Raw genomic sequence first — 24,003 nt, forward strand, 5'->3', positions numbered from 1 at the left:
GTTAACTGAAATCAATATTTTCATGTGGTATTTAGGCAGGACACAAACTTGTTAATAGCTATTTCCTGTCAACCCTGCAAGTTAAAAATGTCAATTGTTCCTTATTTGGAAAATCTGGCAACACTGAGCTACTTCTCTTCTTTTAATAAGGCTTCTAAGAAATTAACCCAAACCTCACCCAGATAAAAGGTGGTTGCTCCCAGCAGTGCTTGCTGGATTGTGCTTTGTGTCTGTGCACGTGTACACAAGTGTGCGAGGTGCCTTCTCGCACAACAGCCTGTTAACATGTTTGAAAATGTACAAGATTTGCTCTTTCATGCTCTATGGGGGAAACCTGATGCTACAGAGTGTTAAAAGGAGGCAATTATTTTCCCCCCCTCAATGAAGGAGAGAAAATATATCTCTAACCGATTCTTATATTATGGGCCTTTATTCTTGCCCATGGAAGATGAAAGAAATAAAAAAAAAATTAGGCATAATTAAAGGTGAGTTAAAACTTAGTCGAAACGTAGAGTATCCACAAATCTGAGTACCGCTCAGCTTTTGAATTGTTTTTCCTCCTCAGTTCTTTTAAATGGCTTTCTATGGCAGGGACATTTTTCTTAATTAGTCACAGCTAATTAGTGTTCTGGCATAGACAAGTAATCAGAAATGTCAGAGCTGCAAAGCTACATCTCCCTAATCCTTTGATAATAATTTAGCCTCCTGGGAGGGCTTCAAGCTGCGGTAAGTAGTGGTTGACAATAAGGCAAAATTAGGTGGGCAGCAGACCATTAGGACAGAAAAATAAAAAGCACTACCAAGTCCTGCTGAGCACCATCAGGCAACTAACTACATTGCCAGATGAGGTGCCTGTTTAAGCCGGTGTTGTTAATTAGCTGATTCTACCAGGCCTGCCACATATGTCCAGGTGCATCAAGCAAAAATAAAATAAAATAAGTGTCTATTTCTGGGTTTGCGCCAAGTGACAGTTATGTTCTTACTCAGTGTCGTGAAACCCGATAGGAAAGGTCCACATATTTCTGAAAGATTATTTTGACTTATCCAAGAAATAAGCTGCTCAACACGTTACAATGCATTGTCTTGTGGAGCGTCTCTTGGGAATTAGGTATGCTTCTCTCAAATTTCCCAGACCTTCATTCTTATGCAGGTTTGAGATTCAAGAAGAAGACTTTTAAGAGCCCTCCACCCAGTTTCAACTTGCAGGAGCTGCTCTGGTGTATAATTGAGATCAAAAGGAGAATCGTTTGTGAAAGCCCAAACCAACTACTAATAATTTAACGTAGAAAATGAAGATGAGGGACTGAAACTAACTTGACAGACTGTAATCGGAGAATGAGTTGCTTTGAGAATGCTGTTTATATCTTGAAAAGAAGAGATTGGGGGGGGGGGGGGGAGAGAACAGCCACCCAAGCCAGTCCAAATGTGAAGCACAACTATTTTGTAGGATGGAGAAACAATCCTGAAGTTGCAGGCCTGTTCTCAAAAATATCACTGGAAACATAAAACTCAAATGTTACATTCTAATATGAGTCATGGTTGAAGCTGGTAGTGAGTTTAGAAAACTTGGGTTCAAATCTCCATAGCACCCAAACTGACTGGACAACCTTTGAAGAGGTCAAAGATTAAAATATTTCCCAGGGTACCATGAGTTTACTCAGTGAGCTTCTTGAAGGAGGGGCAGAATATGATAGTGATGTATGAAATAATTCTTTTTAACTGAGAATGGGTGTTTACAGGTCTTTGTCATGTTACAAGAAACTTGAATAAAATAAAATTTATTTCTACCAAGCTGTTTCATGTGTATCAGTTAATCTACATTATTCAAGCCTTTTCTATGATCTGAAAAGCTGCTGTGTGTTAAATATATTAGCATTTAATTCAAATTGCTGTTATGTCACCAAATCATGAAGCCATCTGTTTCTTTGGATGCAAAAAAATAAACATTTAAATGCACATCAAGACTAGCTATGACCATGTCAAGAGGCTGTTAATATACAAGTGTCTTTAACGTGAAAGAATTGCTGGGAGTACAAAACAAAGGTCACAAAAGGTTGAAATGAGAACAAGTACATTTCATGCATTAGTTGTCCCCATCTTTAGGAGTCAATGTATTCTGCAAGCTTAATTTCTAGGTCGCACACAGGGTTTTATATTGGCTAAGGCTGCTAGATATGTTTGAGGAGAGATTTAGAATTCAATGTTAATTGTATGTTGTTAACACCCAAGTCACCTCTCATTTTTGCCAAGCACAGCCTTGGTGGATGGGTGTGCATGTATGTGTGTGGGGTATATAAACTGACAAAAACTGATTTTTTTTTAAAAAAAGTGTGATTACTTTATTGAGGACACTCGTCTGTTTGAAGGCAACCTCTGTGTAAAAGGCTGTCCAGTCCAGCTGTGGTTTAAAGATAAAGAACCCCAAAAAGGGAGAGTAGGAGACTTGAAACTGCTCAGCAATAGCACCTGCACAGCAGACTGAGCAGGTATGAAACTCACCGGTTCTACCAAGATGAGATGTGCTGTTTCTATTGTATTATCACAATCACCTTCACATTTGCACCTTTACATATTCAATAACATACACATGTGTACCCTGTTTTCTTTTTCTTTTTGGTGTCAGGTGAGTGACTTCACCTACATATGATGTGAGAGAAGAAGACGTTTTCTGGGGCTGCTTTTTCTGTTAAAAGATCAATGAAGAGACTGATATCATTAAAGATCCCCTATACCTTGTCTTAGGCATTAACAAAAATGGAGACTATAGTCAAGGCATCAGAAAGGTAATCATGAAAGAACTATATAAAATACTTAAGTATAAAGGCATATCAATAAATACCAAAGTAAGATTCATCCAGGCCATAGAACAGCATTTCTGTTTTTTTGATATGGTTGTAAAAACTGGACAGTGAAAGCTGACAGGAAGGAAATTAACTCATTTGAAATGTGCTGCTGGAGAAGAGTTCTACGGATACCACAGACTGCTAAAAAGACAAATGGATGTTAGAACAAATCAAGCCTGGATTCTCATTAGAAGTGAAGATGACTAAACTAAAGCTGTCATACTCTGAACATATCATGAGGCAATGTGATTCTTTGGAAAAGATGATAATGCTTGCTAAAGGGAAAGGCAGTAGGAAATGAGTAAGACTACACTACAGGTGGATTGATTCAATCAAGGAAGCCACCATCCTGAGTTTGGAAGACCTGAGAAGAGTAGTTGATGACTGAGGATCTTGGAGGTCTCTCATTCACTGTGTCACTTAAATCAAATCTGACTTGATGGCACCCCTTCAGATGGCCATCTGGCCTCTGTTTAAAAACCTCCAGTGAAGGAGACTCCATCACAATCTGAGGCAGCATATCCCTTCTTAACCTTTTTTTTTTTTTATCATATCCTAAACAATCCCAGATCCCTAAACCACTCTTCATAGGGCATGACTTCCAGACTTTTCACCATTTTGGTCACCCTCCTCTGGACACATTCCAGCTTGATAATATCCTTCTTGAACTTAGGTGCCCAGAACTGGACACAATATTTTGGGTGATCCCTGACCAAAGCAGATTAAATTGCTACTATAACTTCCCTTAATCTAGACACTATACTTCTGTTGACAGAGGTGCACTGGATACTGTACAAGGAGAAAGGTGGCATATCAATAAAATAAATAACACATTTGGTCAAGAATTGATCTAGAAAAGAGGACAGGTTAACAATAGCATGGCTCAGTATGAAATAGTGTTGGATATTTAACCAGCATGGTCTGGGTGGGATCTAGAAGATTTTTAACAGTTTGGACTGAATTAGAGGGTTTCTTCCCTTTCTTCCATCACAATCTGCTGTCAACAGAGAACACACCCTGCTGACTTGACTATTCATATGCTATATGTATTGAGGGCACAGAAGTACAGATTTTGGTGACTGTTCCTTTACTGTGGAACTCCTTTTTTTTTGTGGAAGCTCTTCAAAATCACAGTTTAACAAATTCATTTTGGGTTTGAATTGAATTTTTAAGACCTGAAGTTCAACAGCTATGAAGGTGATTTAGTACAGGGTCAAGGCTGATCAATTATGTAATTTTCTAGTACACCCTACTGTGGGATGAATACATGATGATAATTTTCAGATCTGTAGGTGTCTGATAATGTGAGTACTGCATGTGCACATATGCAGTAGAAAACAATGGTCGACAAGAGAACCACATCTGTGGACTAATATATAGTGATCATGTTCAGCTTGGAATCATGAACTCCATATTTGTGAGGAAGCATGGCTTCATTATCATACAGAGATTTTAACAAAAAAGAATAGAGGTTTTAAAAATGTATTAATCCATTCATTCTATATCCATTTTCTGACTTTTGGGGATCCTTGAATCCATGGGCAAAATCCAATAGTAGCTTGAGTTAGAGAAGACCCAGTGAAATGAAAATGACTTAACTTAGTTTTGACCAATAAGCTATATTAGGAGTAACATTGGATGTAGTCTCATGTTTTCTCTCCTTAGGGTGGACAATTATACCTGTATTACCCATTAGATCGATCAATTATACAATACTTGTATCATACACTTTAGATTGGCTCACCATTTTTTGTATTCTGAGTAGATTCTCAGCAATTAGCAAATTGTTCTCTTCTTGAGTAAGGCAGTGTTGAAGGCTCTGCAATGTTTCAAACCATGTATAATCTTACACAATATTTGTTTTGATCAATAAATCAAAATTGATCAAAAGACAGATCACAGACCAGTGGTGGTCCATTTCTGGGAGACCAATAAATGGCTTCAGATGGGCTAACTGTAACTAATTTTAATTCAGGATAGAAATTATCATTCAAAAGCAACAGTGTATATTCACAATAACATCAATTAATTATAGCTTAAGTATTCCAAACCGTAGTGTTAGACATTCAAACAGAGATATTATTTTTCTATTTATTGTGCAAATGACAATATGTCAAATTTATATATAACCCAAAGAAATGCTTCAGAAAAAAATGTATTTGGATCAGAAACATGTTTTCCATAGGAATAACATTTTTAATGAGCAACATTTACCTTTCCCATATGACCAGGTTAACACCAGCTAATTTTTTTATAAGTCAGATACTTTTGCATCTCTTTTAATAAGCTTAAAGCTAATTAAAACTCTATCAGAACAGGTAGAACTTAATGCATTATTAGTATTTCATATAAGAATGTGAAGCTATGTTTAACCAATGTGTGTGAGAGAGCAACATTTCTATAGAAGACAGAATGCTATATCTAAAAATATGTTTTTAGAGATGGCTGAATCATATATGTATAGTTTTATAGTCAGATGTGTCTGGAGTCCAAATACTTCAATAAACACCTATTTGTTTTCTCTTTCTTCTTTTACTACTACTACTACTACTACTACTACTACTATATTTTGAATCTTGTGGCTATCAGGGTAAAGTACAAGTACTCTTAAAACTTAATGTAACACAAGAAAAATAAAAACACAAGTTAATGCCAAAGACAAAAAGAAAAAAAAGGCCACAAACAGAATAGAACAGACACCCATCTGAAGACACCAGCCACAGATGCTGGCGAAACGTCAGGAAGAAACATGGCCACATAGCCCGAAATACCCACAAAAAACCCAAAAAGTACTCTGATTAAAATGCATTGGTTTGTTAAAAATGGCTTTTGAACTGGCAGTGAAACTGCTTTGTTGGTACCAAACCTTCATAGGTCCAGAGTGAGGGTGTCATCACCAAGCAATCTCTCTACTTTATTTATATATAGCATATCCATGGGTACTTGGAGAACACCTTTCCCTGCCAATCTAAAGTTACAGTTAGGCAAGTATAGATGAAAGTGGTCCCAAACCATTTTGGACTTTAAAAGTTAACCACTTTTAATTTAATTTAAAGTTAATTTGATAGGGAAATTTCTTCACAGTCTGTGTAATATGATTTTGCCTGGCCATACTGTTGCCACATTCTGTACTCACTGAAGCTGAGCATCATCCTCTTCATCTGTCTAATGTATTATCACAAGCAAATCAAAAGATTACCACAGCCTGAAATACTGTACACTGGTACCCCGGGATAAGAATGCGCCGCGTTACGAAATTTCCGGGTTACGAAAAAAATGTATTTAAAAAAACTGTTCCGGGTTACGAATGTTTTTTTGGGTTACGAAAAAAAATTTGGTGCTTTTCGGCGCTATTTCACACCAAATCGCGGCATTTCCCCATTAGCGCCTATGGGTTTTTTGGCTTACGAAGCCTTTCGGGTTACGAAAGCGGCGGCGGAACAAATTATTTTCGTAACCCGGGGGAGCCCTGTACTAGATTATGCCTTTCCTGGAATGACAGTAGCTGGCAAAAGCTGGTAACAGCCTCTACGCCTCAACAGCTCCTGAGCCTCAAATGACAATGCTGGACTTGCTCTTTCAGGATGAGTATAATAACCCTATCTAGACTAGAGTGGCCCACCATTTTCCAGACATGACAACTACTGATTTAGAGGGCCTCCATCTTTTGGGGATTTAGCTATCAGTTCAGCATCTTCACACTCTCAAACATGACCAGTACACATTTATTGTACATTTACTTTGTTTCCTTTATGTTCAGCAGTAAGCCTGCCTTTGCATTTTCTTTAATTTTCCTTAGTAATCATACCAAATTTATGATATTTTCCACTAGTATTATGCTGCCGTGTGTTGTCGGTTTTCCTTCCTCCTATCTTCACCTTCAATTCTCCTTCTTCTTAGTCTAAACCTGCTCTTTGATATTTTCTGCATACATGTTGAACAAAAAGGATGATAGCATGCAGCCTTATCTTTACCCCTTTGCCAATTTCATCATATTCTGTTCTAACAGTAGCATCTTGTTCTAAGTACAGATTCCTTATCAGGATTATCAAATGTAGCAACTACAAGGCTAAGACCATCCTGTTCAGGTAAGCGTTCCCAGACATTGTGTGATTGTTATTTGATGTTTTTAATTTGTTCCCTGCCTTATTTCAGTGAACCCTTCCCTGTATTATTATGTATTATTTTATACATAATTATGCTATTATTTAGAATGGACGCCATGGGCAGGTTTATTTTTTATCTATTTTACTGATTGTATGTACAGCGCTATGCAAATCTACAGCACTATATAAATATTATTACACAATAACAACAACAACAACAACAACAACAACAATAATAATAGTATATAAATGCCCTCAACAGCAAAGACATTTCGGTTCAACTAAATGGAACATAGAAATCTTGCTTTTGGAAGCAGGCTTTAGGGCAATTTGAACATTAGAGTTTCCAGCCATAAAGTGACTCTAGTGATTCCAAAATATTCAGTCATACAATATGGTATGGTATGCAATTGCTTCCATTTCACTCTCTGCCACTGTGTCTCTTTCTTTCTCACACACGTTTCCCAGGTAATATTTGTGACTCAGGGCCAAATTAGACAATACATTAAATGTATGTATACATTTATGGTGTCATGCTTTTATGTGAAAGGAGCATTCATGCATGTGTATGCGCTTACAGAAGAGGTTGTGTACTACCTAGTTTAGTCCTCAAAAACTATCCTTAAGCCTCCTGCACATTATATTCATTGCATATTACAAACGAGCAAGGAATCATCTTCTCTAAATATGAAAAAAAAAAGGTTTAATGGCATGGGCAATGAACACTGGTATCACAAAGACAGAAATGAGAACTGAAGTATCCCAAAAGTTAGTTCATTGTTGCCTGGGAGCTAGTTACATGTATTGATTTCTCTCAACAAGGTATTTCAAAAGATAGGAGTGACTTGTACAAAAGTTTCATTGTCTTTTCTTTGAAATGCTGAAAACTGCCTTCAGAAATTTTTCCTCAGAAGAAGGACAATGGCTCAAAGGATTTAAAAATCTGAGGTGTGTTTGGATTCTGAAATAGTATGACAAACCATTTAAAGCCAATTTGTTTTCATGCAATCAAAGCCAAAGGCGTTATTTTTAAAACTCCCACCAAGTTTCTTCTAGCTTTATTTTAATCTTATGTGAATATTGTTTTTCACCTGCATTCATTGTTTAAGCTGAACTGCCTTTCAGTGACTTGTCCCAATGGTGAAAAGTCTAAAATCGATTTCATCATCATGGGCTCATCACTTTGAACTTTTTGGCTACAATCCATACCCTCTCTGTGTAGAAGACAGGAAAGTGGTGAATGAGGGAGATGCAAGGGGAAAAAGAAGGAGAATAGCGGCCAGCATGCACCTTTCAGCAAAAATTGAAGTTAAAACAAATGTTTATGTGTCAAATTTCAGTACTCAACCAGGGTAGGTAATAGAGGTGTTCTCCACCTGCTCACACATTCAAAAACCCCACATTTGGAGCCCTTCATGTTTCAGATGCCACTGCCTTGTGTGTTTCAAACAAACAAAAGATGCTACGTCTAAGTATATAGGTTGGTCTATCATTTCCTCCTTTTCCTTTCCTTTTTATGACTCCCGTCTCATCTCACAGCTTCCTGCCTACTCCATATAGAGGACTGTGTATGGCCTTGAAATTTGACAGAAACAGATTATATGTCTCGGAAAAAATTGGAGTCAACCCCCCCTCCCAAATATGGCCCTGTTGTGGTTTTTTGGGCCGTCTGCTTGAGGCCATGGACACATACAAATAATAGCATCCTAATCTTTCCAGCTTCTAAATAGCAAGACAAGGTTCTTCTCATGCTTTATCACTAAAGACCTCACAAGAACCCATTGGAGAAAGCTCTATGGTTCTGGCCACATGATCATTAAAATCTCTCCAACAAGATTTCCACCACAACCAATCTACTGAATGTGGAATTCATATACTAGTGTTTTAAATATTTGAAAAACTACAATGCAATGTGGGATGGAGACACCTTGGGAAAAGAAGCATATGCTTGCAGATCCAGTTGCAAAACCAAACTGATGCAAAGCTGCTAATATGGCACTGATAATTCATAAAAATGCCAGCTGGATGGATGGGGTTTCTACTCCTACTCCTTTTGCCAAGAAAAGAGAGAGAGAGAGAGAGAGAGAGAGAGAGAGAGAGAGAATAATTCTTTTCACACATAGTAACACTTGACTTATTAAAACAGATACTTTTTTTTTAAAAAAAAAACCAACAACACTCCCTGCAAGTGTCTGTCAGGAGGAAGAATGAGCGATGAGACTTTTCCCAAGCAGCCAAGATAACAAACAACAAACATCTTACATGACATATCTATGGCAGAGAGTCTTGGCACAGCCAGACCTTCTGCGACAACCATGAGTGAAGTGTCACAGCAAAGGCTGTGAATTACTGTTATGAAAACATTTGCAGAAACTTGCATAATTAAATGAAACTGCCAGAAAAGCTTTCTAAAATGCTGTAGAGACTGAATGTAAATAAATACACTTCATGGCAAATAGTGAGGATATTCAGATCTGGTATGAGAATGGGCTGTGGTAGACAGCAGAAAGGGGAAAAATTACATCTCTCAAAGAGGCTGCAAAAGGAATTTGGGCTTGATCATTGTCTGGATGGTCCTGGAGCATTAAATATATATAAAATAGGATTATAGTTCTTCTCATGTGGATTAGAAGTTTGCATGGGGCTGAAGTTTGCAACACTGAAAAGAACAGATCAGACAGAAAAACTACACCCAGAAATTAAATGAAGCTTGTTTTGATCCTTTAATGATGGCAACCGGATAATATGGAAAAGTTTAAAGTGACTTTGGCCACTGTTTGTCAGAGCAGATAATCCCAAAATCAGGGATGGTGAATGCACTGGAGAAAGGGAAACTATAGCCTGATTCATATGTTTCTCCATAAACACTTATAACATCAGGATGGGAGACCTGTCTCTGTAAACACAAAGCAGATCTGGTAGAGGAAGAGTATGGCTTCCCCTCCACCTGGGTCTTGCTCACTTATGAACATATCTGCTTATAATGTTATGTGAAGTGGAGAAGTGGCAAATTATGTCAAGAGCACTGGCTCAAAGGACAATTCAGTACATAATATTTCTGAAGATTTAACTAATGTTTTGGTAATGATTCATGAGACAAACTCTGACTTGGTTTCAAAAAGCCTTTTCAGGCCTTTTGCAAGAAATTTTTGAGATGGAGTGGCCTGTGCATAATGAGGTTAGAATCTACAAAATAGTATGTTCTGAGCCTCTTTTGAATCTGCTTCAGATTATTTTTGATCCAGGTCAGCCCCTGGCGGGCCACCTTAATATACTTAGCCAGAGCCCAAACTGGTCTTGTGAACCACACACAAGTATAAAATCAGAGTAAGGGATTATGCCAACAGTGTGCAGGTGAGTCTCTCATTACCATGAAATCAAGTATTGTCTTGGCTACATGGATCAGGATGAGCTGCAGCTCCCAGGATTAAAAAAACAAAACAAAAAGAAAACTCCCTGGTGTGTGCTTTTCCAGGGTGTGTATATGCACACACACACACACACACACACACACACACACACACACACAGACTTCTATGTCCACATAGATATAGATTCAAGTATAATGTCAAATTGTTTATTTATAATGTGTTTATTTGTATTTCAAACACTGCCTTATCTCTGCCCCTGTGTTATCTCTACTTTACCCAGTATAATGCTGTATGTGTTTTACCTGGAAGTAAGCCCCATTGACCTTAGTGGGACTCACTCCTAGGAAAAGGATCTCTCTCCAGCCCTCCTTTCACTTTGGGAAGGAAAGAGGTGTGTCAATTTTCTTCTAGCACTTGAACGGTGTGAGTGAACCTACTTAGAATCCTCACTCTTCAAACACTGGATGTGGGAAATGGCTGCAGCAAATAAATCTGGATCCCTACAAAATATTGCAGTGGAAAACTTAGTCTAACATGCTGGAAACAAGAGCAACAGCAGCAAATATTTACCACAAACCTGCCCTAGGCCCTTGGATTACCCCAATGCAGCATCACTTTTATACTTGCCCCCATTTGTCCTTGCTGGGGAACATGCACCTCCCTGTCCCTAGGCTGAGGCTTGTTCTATGGTATGGATATGTGTGTTCTTCTGATCTGTCAGGGAAAAAAAGAAGCAACCCTGGCAGCTCCTTTAAAAAAAACACACAACAAACACCAATATGCTCCACACCCAGTCCCTGGTTTAGCTAAGAATAAACCAAAAATATGTAAATAGGATGAAACAACCCCCTCCCTCCAAATTGTGTCACAGTGAAAAAATCAGAACAAAAAGTAGTACTTGTTATCTGTCAGTTTAGCCTGCCAGGAAAAAAATAAGAGTTTGATTTAGGACTCAGTAAAGGCTGTATGCCAACATAGGGATAGAAATGAGGCTGAAGTGCGTCAGCCTGAAGTTGGCCAAATGTGTTAGATAAAATGTGGGTAAAGCATGATAGTCGTATATATTATGTTCAGGTTCCATGTCCTCCACCAGTGGCAGAACAAATAACTCAATAAGGTCACTGTGCATACTCTAGTAAAGAACAGAGATGGCCAGATCTACACAGGCTGTCTGTGGCTACAAGCCTGGTACCAATTGAATTAAATTTATCATCCTGTAGGTCATAAAATGGGTAAAAAGGGAATCCCTTTCAGATGCAAGAGGATGTCATCCTTGCTTCCTATCCTATAGTGTCAGAGGCAGTGTGATGGTGTTGTATAAAGGACAGAAATGTATAGAGACCAGAGTGCAGCAGGAGCAAACAGATGACCAAAGTCACCCATTCAACAGAAGGGATATTTCAGTATGCTGAGTGATCTGTACAAGTGAAGTCCTACATATCTTATTGATACCTGTTTTCCTTCTGCTAGAATGGATCTACTGCTGACAGACAACAAAGCAGTATGGACTTGCCGATACAGCTGTGATTTTTGCCATGAAGAATTATTTCAATTTAATCTATTTAAGATCAGAGTATAAGGAGGAATTGGCAAGGCAACCTTTTTTAAAATCAGAGTGAAAAATCACCATTTCAGAGTTTCCAAGATTCCTTCACACCACAGACTTTGTAGCATCTTTTTTTAAAAAGTAATGTGATATTACAATTACAATCCTAGCATCTTTTGAGCCCTGGTGGCACAGTGGTTAAATGCCTTTACTGCAGCCACTGACAATACCAGGCTGAGACTCAGGGTTAACTCAGCCTTGCATCCTTCCAAGGTCCCTAAAATGAGTACCCAGCTTGTTGGGGGCAATTGGCTTACACACTGTAAACTGCTTAGGGAGTGCTTAAGTGCATAAATAAGTGGTATAGAAATGTACTTGCTATTGCTATTTGATTAATTAATTTCTCAAAAAATATCTTTCTTGGCTACAGGATACTGATAACTGAGGTTGGTTTTTAAAGGAAGTTTTATCTATCCCTTAAAAACAACCAACAGAAACAGATGCAAAAGCAGCACAACAGCTCATAAAATTGAGACATATCACCTAGCATTTGCCAGAGAGGCAGCTACTTACATCAAACAATTTTTCAATGTACATTTCTTCATTGACCTTATCTCGAAGTATATCTTGATTCTGACGAACAAACATAATATAAGTGTCTGCTAGATCCATTCCTGGTTTCTGTGAGAGAGAGGGGGGAGAGGGGAACAGAACACAGAAGTGTAACGTGCAATGTTAAGTCTTATTTTTAACAGACAATCAATCTATTTAAAAAAAAGAACATGCACACATATTCACATTATTGGCCTCATCCAAAATTCATGTCAGATTTGATAGCAATTCAGAGCAGATCTAAAGATCAAACTGGATGAATGTGGAGTCTAGTTCTTGTAACAGAAGCTGACTCTGGCCTATTTTAAGAGTATTTGTCAATATATACAATAATGTATGTTTCAAGCATCACTTATATTTTCTTTCCAGATGTCTATTGTGCAGTTGCTGACAAACAATAGGCAATACAGGTAAAAATACCAGTACACAATAGTGGTAGAAAAAAAGGCTATATTGATTATGAATGGATAGGCTTGTATAAACAGCATGAGAAGTTACATGCGCAATAGTATGAAAAATAATATTAAAATTCATTATATTTACTCATCCATACATACACAGTTGTGGTCTGCAGTCTGGATGTATAGTAGCATAGCATGGATATGAAAACAAAAGATGGATACATTACAAGTCAAGAAAACACACAGTATTTTTGAATGCTCTCCCTCCTTCCCTGCCCCGTCTCATGTCAGTCCTGGAACCCATCTTAATATACATTTGATTAATTCATGATACTGTTTGGAGGGCGTGCTTTACACTCTAATGATAGCCACACTGCAAATGTATAGCAGTTTGATACCACTTTAATGTCACGGCTCTACCCTGGGATTTGTAGTTGGGTGAGGTATTCAGCCTGCTCTGTCAGAAAGCTCAGGTGCCTAACCAAACTACAAATCCCAGGATTCTGTAAGATAGCATCATGGCAGTTAAAGTGTTGTCTAACTGCTATAATTCTGTAGTATGGATACACTCATTATTTATTACTTCAGTGCTCCAGTTGAGAAATCTCCTAAATGCAGGCAGAATAATATTCTCAGGGAAAAGAAATACCTATGAAAGGCATGAGTGATTTTTTTCACAACTGGATGTACAAACTTATTTTGGAAGAGATCTGAAAAACTCTAAGCTTGAAGCTCCAAAGGAAGAATAAGGAAAACGTGTGGCTGACATTCCAACAATTCAAAGCTAATAAGTACCTCAAAAATTTGAACTGAACAGTCTGGAATGATAGTATGATGCAGAAGTTCAATCTGTTGTTGTGCATCTAAGCCTGGTGTTGTTAGGGGCATCTAAATTATGTCTCTAAGCCAGGGATTGTGAGACACACCAGAACTAACTCTATCTATCTAGAGAAGCACCCAGCTTTTTGACCCAGTATAACAATATAACAGTATAACATTAGGTCTCCTAAAAAAGAAGCAAGTCAAGGATGAGGGGACTAGGAAACCAATGGAGGAAAACCATTTTGGTGGGTTGGAGATTTGCAGGGCCTCAATTGGTAACCAAGAAAAGCTACTGTATGATTTTTTATTGTGTACAGCAGGAGGAACTAACAGAGGTATAAAGTGAAGGTTACACTTGGCTGCCTTGAATACCATAGTAGTCTTGAACCCTATTTTGGAAGGAACTTGGGATATAAACCTAGTAAGTAAATAATAAATAAATAAAGTCATTCTTATTTTAAACCATAATATTACCATATCTGACTTCCAATATTTCTCTCAAGAACCTGGACGCAGTGGTTCATTATACAGCTCACACTAACAAATGGCAATTTGGTGTCATTTAAGGGAACTGAGGTGTGAAGTCAAACAGTACTGGAACATGATTTTCTACCCATTTGTTATCAATCATGTTTTGTTAATTGATTCTGCATATGATTTCAAAGAAAGAACCTTCGGCCTCCCTTTTGTTTTTAGCAAGTTCACATTAATGGACTCACTCAAAGACAAACTATCACACTTAACTGTAATCCTTTTTGGATAGGAATATTCCTTTGCCAGCTTCAATAGTTGGTTAATTTCAACCAAAACAGTTACCCAGTATCTTCAACTGTAACAGCTGGTGGTTTCCATGTCAAGAGGTGGTAAAGCCACTCCAGATATTTTAAGATCCTTTTAAAATTCTGATTAAACTGTAGTGGATTCACTGCTCCGCTGAAATGGAAGTCCCTAGCTGCCACAGATATTTAATATTTAAAGAAGGATTTTGTATTGTGATTTCTAATGTGTACAGATGTTGTTATCTTTGGAGCTGACATTTATCAGGCAAAATTTATCATGATGATTTAGGGGGTAACTTGCTAAAAAGGTGCTGCTACAATTGTTGCTGCTGTGTGCCTTCAAGTCATTTCTAATCCTAAAGTGCCCCTATTATGAAATTTTCTTGGCAAATTTGTTCAAAGGGTTTTTTCCACTGCATTTCTCTGATGCTGAAAGAGTATGGCTTGCCTAAAGTCACCTAATAGTTTCCCATGGACAAACAGAGATTTAAACACTAGTTTCCTGAGGTCATAAATTAAACACCCAAACCACTATCCAGGTTGGCTCTCACTGGTAGGATATAAATGCAGATATCTGTACAGACGTTATTTCAGCGCTTAATTGTGGCTCAAAGCTTGCACTTGAACCATAGTCCTGAAGACTTACTCCTTCTACCTTGTCTCTTCTCATCCACTAATTCTCCCTCCAATTGATTTTAACTACACTGAGATGTATGATCCTCACTATAACTCTTTGCTGCTTAGGTTTGGCTTATGCTGATGTAAACAGCAGCTGAAGAAGGGAGGGAAGAGGATACTCTAGCCTACTCCTTTAACCATGACTAAAGTGATCAGGAGCATTATGTGTCCACTGGCTTTATAGATGTACTGTTTCTCTACCCCAGAAAAATCTACATTATGTCATAATCCTTTTGGGGTGAGGACAATGCTGCTTTTGTGCTCTGTACAGGACACAGCACACGTAATACCTTATGCTTAAAGTCAAAATGTAGTAATATTCCAACATTGTATCTTCTGCTGCTGTTATATTCCTTCAACTCACTTCTGAGCAAGGCAGCCCTAAGACAACTGTATCACATAATATTCTTGGCAAGATTTGTTTGGAAATTGCCATTGCTTTCCTCTGAGGCTGAGAGAGTGTGACTTGCCCAGTAGGTTTCCATGGCCAAGAGGGAATGCAAACCTTGGTCTCCCAGAGTTGTAGTCTAACAGTACACCACACTGGCTTACATCTGTTACCTCTGTGTTTTAGGGATGTTGCATTAGAATTAGAAAGCCTCAAACCTGTAAATTCTAAACAGGCATTTGTGAATTAGTAGCATGTTGAGGGTACTCTTTCTAGTTATTTTTTTTTTTTATATCTTCATGTAAATTTGCGTTTAAGTTAGATTTTACACACACACACACACACACACACACCAATCCATGAATGGGGGAGGGGAACCCCATTAGCAAATTTTTCTCTCTTTTTCTTGGAGATGTTTACCTAATTTGTGGCATATGGGAATTTCACACCTAGTGAATATATTTTCATGTAACTTGTGGCATGAGACTCTAATCATTAGAGGAATACACACAAGTAAGGTAACTGCAACAGCTGGTGACATTTACCAATTAGAATTACAGTTCTTTAAAACACTTTATCCTTTTTTTCCCTCCAGTGTGCACAGGGTAATTATCTCTGATAAATTGCTGAAAAATCTAATTTTCCTTTTAAATAGTTCCACTTACTCTATATACATGCCTGGATAAATGTGACCGATCCTCTAAAGAACTTACATTGGCAAAGCTCTCTGTTTCAGTGCTAACGACTCTAGATTAATCAGTTAATTAAGAATAATTAAATCTCTCTTTTAATGAAAATTACTTACTGACAAACTTTACACAAAAAGATACAAAAAGGTAGTGTGGTAATCTATATACCGTATATACTTGCTTACAAGGGCAGGCTTTGGGGCTAAAATCATAGATTTTGATAGGACCGTGGATATGTTGAGGGTAAAACTAAGGGAGCATGTAACAAAGGATCTAAAGGGGAAAACGCCACTTCCCTCCCCTGCTCTTTCTCTAGACCTCTCCTGAGCACCTAACACAACTTCCCTGGTGCTAGAGGAGAAGGTTTTAACATTGGATTGAAAAGAGAAGGAACTGGAGGGAAGTGGGGTTTGGTGGTCAGAGAGGGAGGTAGAGGATGGGGAGAGTAGGTTTTAACATCGAATTGAGAAATGAAGGGAAATGGGGTTTGGCGGACAGAAGAGATCCAGAGGAGGATCAGATTGAAAAGATTAATCATCTATTTCACACACACACTGTGCCTCAACTGCTCTATCAGAAATCACTGTAGAGGCAGGCAGAGTGGGACATCGGGGCAGAGCCTCTTTCAGGACCTTTCTGAACAGTAGTACTGTATTGACCCGTATATAATTATTATAATGTGACCTAGAATTTTAGGGTCAATTTTGGGGCATACATTTTTCGACTTATAGTCGAGTATCTATGGTATCACACAGGCAAGCTGATGCAACAGATTGGCAGCTATTGACAGGCTTTGCCCATCAATGAAAAGGTGTGCCATTGTCACAGGTGGCTTAAAGATCAACTATAGGTCAGCGCTGATGCTGTCTGGTAAGATTTATTATTTATTATAGGTCAGTGATGATAACTTCTGATTAAGGTATATTATTTTATTTTATTTTATTTATTCTTATGCATGTTTCTCCCAGAAAGGGACTCAAGGTGGCTCACAAATAAAACTGGTTAAAAACATAACACTAATTTTTTTAAAAAAACTATTAAAATCATCTCATTAAAAACTATTAAATACAAAAAATACAAAATTACATGCACCCTATATAAAAGCCTTCCTGGTGGTAATAATAATAATAATAATAATAATAATAATAATAATAATATTAAAACTCTTCTTGGTTCTACCATAGATGTTGTGTTCCACTTTTGAGTCTTGAGCAGTGATTTCCATAATGAATAAATACTTCTTCCAGTACCAGAAACATTCTATCTTTGTTGGCTTCCAAAAGACAAGAATGGTTCCTTGCCAGCTTTGTGACATGGGAAAGTGCAAACTTGTGGAGTGGGTTAGTGAAAGAGATGAGATGTTTGGGCGTCTCAGTGTTAGCATGTATCTAAAGCCACACGTTTTGCTGAGTGCTGGCCAAAAATGCCCCCTTTTTCCTGTCCTATTCCCTCTCCTTGTCCATCATTATGGGTTTTGTGGACAACTTCAGTGCTGAACAGGCCAGGCATCAGATTAGTTGGTCAGGTTTTTTTTCCAGTTAGCAAGTATTGAATATAGAGAGATCCTGTAGCACCTTTGAGACTAACTGAAAGAAAGAAGTTGACAGCATGAGCTTTCATAGACTTCAGTCTACTTCCTCAGAAGTTTGTGCAATTGGGAGCTGAGGAATACTGGACAGGTTAATTTGGTTGAATATATCTGATTAGTTTGTTTACTATATATATATATATATATATATATATATATATATATATATATCCATCCTGCTCTTTTCCCAGGACTGGGGCATTTGAGTGGCAGGTGTGTGCAGGTAAGTTAGGGGGTTAGAGGATTGGTAGTAGAGGGGTAGGGCAAAAGTGACATTGCTTCGGGATAAAATTGCTGCCCCATAATGAAATTTTGCTTCAGCCTCCAGATTTGTAGCATTACAGAGAGCAAGAGAGACACTGAAAATCATTCACTTATATTTGTTACGTCTGCAATCCCTTGGTACCTTTGCCTGCCCTTTTTGCTTGGATGTCTAAACTATATTTCTAAATGCACAAGAAAAGTTATAAGCAATACCAATGCTAGACATTTGGGGATTGAAGGAAAATTCTTTCTTAGAAAGTAAAACTCTCATTTTGCCTTCCCCATAGATTGGTGGACCACCCAGATTGAGTGGCCACTCTGAGGCCCCTGTATGGTTGACAAACTAGTTCTTGCCACTTAGGAATTTGGGACACATGGGTTTGATAGCAATTCTCCCCTAGGAACCAATTCTGCTCACCCAGTCAAAGGTTTGAGGCTCTAGGAGAATGTGATATAGGAACATCTCCCTGCAGCTAAATTGATAGGGTTCAGGGAAGGAGTGATCACTTAACCACCCCCCTCTCAGGATTAAGATTGATTTACCCATTAATTATGAGAGTCTAGTTGTCTGATTTGTATGTTAAGGTACCTGCACTGAAACCCTCTGACAAATTGGAGTTTATATTAATAAATGAGGCCCAAGCTTAAATCCAACTGCTAGTGTATTCCCTCCTCTGTCTTCCCTCCCCCCCCCCAGTTGACCAGAATGTCAGCAGAATGATGGATTAGATGGACCTTTTGTATGATCTAGTAAGGCTCTTCTTATATTCTTAAGAGTAGAGCCAGCTGGAAGAGCCAGTGTGGTGTAGTGGTTTGAATGTTGGACTAGGACTTTGAAGCCCAGGGTTCAAATCTCCACTTCGCCATGGGACCCCACCAGGTGACCTTGGGCAAATCATACTCTCTCAGCCTCAAAGGAAGGCAAAGCCAAACTCTTTCAAAAAATCCTGCCAGGAAAGCCCCATGATAGGTTAATCTTAAGGTTGCCATAAGCCAACAATTTGAAGGCATGCAATTACAAGAGCCAGCTACCTACATCAAAACTAAAGTAAATTAAGACACAAAGTAATAATAGATAACCAAGGCCCATACAGACAGGCCAAAATAAAGCTGCTTCAAGTCACATTGGAGGTATGCTTTTTCAATGATGCATGTGTCCTAAGAGTCCGGAAGCTATGCCAAACTTGCGCTCCAGTCCTTAGGACTAGATCATGGCTTTGGCGCGGCTTCCAGACTCTTAGGACGCATGCATCATTGAAACAACATACCCCCAAAGTGATTCGAAGCAGCTTTATTTCAGCCTGTCTGGATGGGGCCCAACTCACAGAACTGTAAGCAATCTCAATGCGATTTTTTCATATACAGACAGTATATGTGCTATAGGTTTTCTTTTTAAAGATAAGATGACAGTGTTATATACAGAAAGAAAAGTAAATTTGGCTTAGAAAATACCTGTTGTATCATTTTTTTTAAAAAAAACAACAACCCTAATATAACATAAGCAGTTTGATTTTAAGGAAGAAAAGGGATGCTGGTCTCCTCTCTTTTGGAGGGCTGTGTGTGTTATAATTTCAGTTTAGATGAGCAGCTGAGATTTTATCTCTCTCTCTCTCTCCTGGTCACACAAACACACATTAGAAATGCACACTGCTAAGTGGGAAAACTGGAAACATGAAGACATTTAAACAGAATACCAGGAAATGAAGTATTGTAATAGGGTTACTGTGTCACTGGTAACACAAGCAACCAAATACACTAGCAAGAGTGGGGGAAAGTGAAAGAGTTTGAAACAAGGGAGTCAAGCACAGCAGATTCTTTTCGTGAGGTTAATCAGTTGTTAACCTGGCAAGATGAACATGATTCAAAAGGAGAGACAGAAAAATCTTTGTTAATGATATGTTGCTGCCAGTGTTCCTACTTCCTGCAGCTTCACCTAATCCTGCAGGTGTGGGTCACCTTTTACCATTTGCTGGTGAAGGTGGCATTCCCCATAGGTCCACCCCTTCCAGCAACTCTTTTAGATATGTAATAACACACTGAAACTTTTGGCTGAGCATTCACAATATACCCAAAAGCATGAGGGAAACTATAGTGTTGCCATGTATTTTTTTAAAATAAGAACAGCAGCACCATCACCACCAGCAACAGCTTATATTGAAAATCTTTAGTGATACCTTATGCTTTGTTAACCTGGGAAATCAAACATCCTATTAATAAAGTAGGCTTTACTAGCTAACAAAGGGGAAAAATCTAAGGCAGATTGCATTCACAAGTGAAAGTGCTGGGAATGTTGCATGTGTAATAACCATATATTCTGTCACACACACACACACAGGCACACACACACGAGTTTATCAGATGCGAGGGCTCCCGTCATGCTCCTGTTGCCCAAATGTCATCAAACTGCAATGGGAGCCTCCTGGTGGGATCACTTACGGCGCTACACTTCCGTATTCATGGAAGCATCAGTGTAATTTTTAGAAAAAGGGCCCTTTCCCTAACAATTACAAGAATGCTTCTATGACGAAAATGGAAGCGTTCCACTTTAATAGCGCCAGGTGTGATCCCACCAGGAGGCTCCCGTCGCAGATTGGTGATGTTTGGGCGACAGGAGCATGACGGGAGCCCTCGCGTGTGATAAGCTCCATAGTGTAATTGCTATGTAAAACAATATAGCCTGCCTGCTTTTGGATTGACTATATTATTTAAGATACAGTTTTTGAAAATTAGTGACTTGCCACAACCTTCCTAAAAATCTCATTATGTATGTATACACATCCCTTGATGTTTCATTTCTGTGAATAAAAGGAAAATGTTACAGATTTAAAGGATTTGGGGACAATGCTTACTCTTCTGTAAGGCAGGATGCAGTGTACTTATAGTATACTTTTAAAAAACAACAACACAGGCTTAAAATCTATTATGAGCAAAATACATTTTAAAATTCTTGTTATTTTTTCCTTCTTTGCCTTAAAAATCTCCTTCCACCTTTGTCCACAGAAAATATCCATGAAGGCATTTATACTATTGCTATTGTCATTATTATTCATGAACATATTATTTATATTAGTAAATGTATGTTGTGTGTTAACTGCTTTCAAGATGTCCCTTATGGAGACATCTTCAAGACACCCTATATTTAATAGCTCTATTTAGCCCTTGCAGACTCGTAGTGGTGGCTTCCTTCATTGTGTCTATCCACCTGTAATATAGTCTTCTTCTTTTCCTGCTGCATTCTACCTTACCTATCATTACTGTGTTTTCTAGCAACTCATGCCTTCTCATGATGTGTACAAATGTGACAGCCCAAATCTAGTCATTCTGGAGTCCAGGGGAAGTTCAAGCTTGATTTGTTCTACAACCTATTTGTCTTTTTGGCCGGCCATGGTATCCACAAAACTCTTTTCCAGCACCACATCTCAAATGAGTTGATTTCCTTCCCCTCAGTTTTCTTTACTATTCAGGTCTCATTGAATGGGATGGGAAATACAATGGCACGGACAATCCTAACTTTAGTGCTCAGTGAGATGTCTTTGAACTTGAGGATCTTATTTAGTTCTTTTATAGCTACCCTTCTAAGTCCTAGTGTTTTTCTGATTTCTTGACTGAAATCTCAATTACGATTAATGACTGATTAATGCTCTGGATAGCAAACCTATCAGGAGAAGCAACTGTGGACTTTGTGGTAGAAGGACAATGGTGTATTTCACTATCCTTGGCACTCTTCCATCTTAAGAGGGCCTTTTTACTTGACCTCATGAGAAAGCTAGTCCTGACTGGAACTACTATGTAACTTTTAAGAACTGGTTCCCTAGTTTGCTTGTTTTCTTCTTCGCTCTCATTCCACTTTTGGGGAGAGAGGTATAGTTTCATTTAGAATTTAAGCCTGTGAACTGGGTACTACTTAGTTCTTCATTTGGGCACATCTTCTAGTGTATCTTGAAAACTTTATAAATGTAATTTCTTTCTTTCTCTCATCTTAAAAAACATAAGCATTCCTGGTCTTGAATAATATACTTGGGATTGCTCCATTAGCCATTCTTCTGTGAAAGGCCAGTTCCTACAATAGTGGTAATCTGTTCTCCAAGAACAGAGAGGAGAAATGTTTGAATGATCTGCAGTTTCCTGTCTGCTTTGTTGTGTTCTGTTTCAAATGATTCCTTGAAAATCTAATTCAAGATACTGATATTCAATTGTGCTTATGCACGACAGCTGAATACCTCTTATGGCTCTGTAAATCAAACATGGAGAGGAAAAGTTGGACCCTTCAGAATTCTTCGCTGGTACAAACCTTATCTATTTGAGTAAGGTTTGAAGCACCTTCTCCAGGGTAAAAAAATGACAGTGTGGTTCAATATTTATTTCCTCATTTGTTTGAAATGCCCCCTCCTCAGGAAGCTCTAAACAGCCAAGCTTCTTGAGAGAAATTTTGAGCCTCATGAAACATCTGCTATTCTCAGATGGCCCACTCCAATTTCTTCTCCCGCCACATGAAAGCTCAGATTGTCTCATTAAGCCCTGCAAGTGAAGCCTCTCTCTTCAATTATGTGTGGAATAATATGTGGAACTTTGGAAGAATAGTTTCTCCTGTAGTTGGAGCCGTGAACTCCTTCAGGCTATTTTGAACCTGTATTGTTGCCTTAAGTCCTGACTGCTGACTATCATTAATTGTTCACCGCTTCTAGTCCCTCTGTTCCTTGAACTAATGGAATCTTATGAAAAGGGACTGAGGGAAAGAAGTTCATATCACAGGTCTTTGTAGACTTAAGTCTACTTTATCAGATGCATGGAATAAAGTACCAGCATCTGATGAAATAGATTCAAGTCTATGCAAGCATATGCTATCAATTTCCTTCTCTCAGGTAGTCTCAAAGGTGCTGCAAGATCCCTTTGCATACTGATATTGCAGGCTAACAGAGCTATGTCTTTGAATTCTGCATGATACCTTGCCTTCTCCTGGGCTTTGACAGGGATCTGCTTCTGGCCCACAAAGACAGCCAACAAATTTCCTGGATCTCTGAGCCTAACTCCACTGAGGTTTGACATTATCCCAAAATACAATCAGCAAGAAAATGTCATAGGATGTTTAGGTAATACAGTATTAATGCACGTGGCTCAAACTGCAGAACCAACATTAAGCACAGAAAGGTTCAGGACTGGAAAGTGTGTTTACTACTGCTCTTTACAATGCAGTAGTAAGGGAATCACAAAAACACAAGCCTGGCCCTGTCATTGGGCAAACTGAGGCAAACCCCTCAAGTGGTAGATATTTGGATGTAGCAGTTGTATTCCCCAACTATTCTCCCTGAGTTGTCTGGACATTCCCCCTCTGTTTGATGATACATCTTGTTTAGCATTTCCCTAAACTCAGCTGAAGAGGCATGGAAACACCAGCCAATTGCAATAAGATTCATCTAGCAGTCCAAATTGTTTTGCTTCATGGAGCTGGGGAGCATCTTGTCATTTGCACCAGGCAGCAAAATGGTTGGGGGAAATCCAAACACGCTGCAGAAATAATCCAGTTTGAGACCACTTTAACTGCCCTGGTTCAGTGCTAGGGGATCCTAGGGATTGTAGTTTATTGTGGCACCAGAGCTGGCTCTCTGACAGAGAAGGCTAAATGTCTCACAAAACTACAGTTTCCAGGATTTTCCTTCTTATTTTCCTTCTCATCTTCCTCCATTTTCCTTCCCACCTTTATGAACAGTACATTTCTGAACAGTATATTCAAATCTGAACTAATAAAAAGATTTCTTACAGAATTACAATGAATAAGAAAACACTCCATTGTAATTTTTACTTCATAGTAAAAATGATTTGCAGACCAAGTGAGTTCTTTATTAGTGTTGGTGCTCTTATGCTAGATAGGGCTGCATACTAAATTTGTTCAAAGATTATAGCCTTATCTATGAACTG

General features: G+C 38.4%; 1 protein-coding gene across 14 annotated transcripts in view; it reads right to left on the reverse strand.

Moving 5' to 3' along the window:
• CADPS2 (calcium dependent secretion activator 2) overlaps positions 1-24,003 on the reverse strand; it is a 372,843-nt gene that overhangs the window by 25,961 nt on the left and 322,879 nt on the right. For 8 of the 14 annotated variants that reach the window (XM_042467898.1, XM_042467896.1, XM_042467897.1 and 5 more), the window contains one exon: positions 12,440-12,547. In XM_042467898.1, coding sequence (XP_042323832.1) covers positions 12,440-12,547 — 108 coding nt within the window. Of the gene's footprint in view, positions 1-10,943; positions 11,035-12,439; positions 12,548-13,035; positions 13,054-24,003 lie in introns of those variants that run through there. The other 6 variants (XM_042467889.1, XM_042467888.1, XM_042467892.1 and 3 more) reach the window with 2 other exon arrangements.

The sequence above is a fragment of the Sceloporus undulatus genome, chromosome 5 (assembly GCF_019175285.1).
Source record: "Sceloporus undulatus isolate JIND9_A2432 ecotype Alabama chromosome 5, SceUnd_v1.1, whole genome shotgun sequence".
NCBI lineage: Eukaryota > Metazoa > Chordata > Lepidosauria > Squamata > Phrynosomatidae > Sceloporus > Sceloporus undulatus.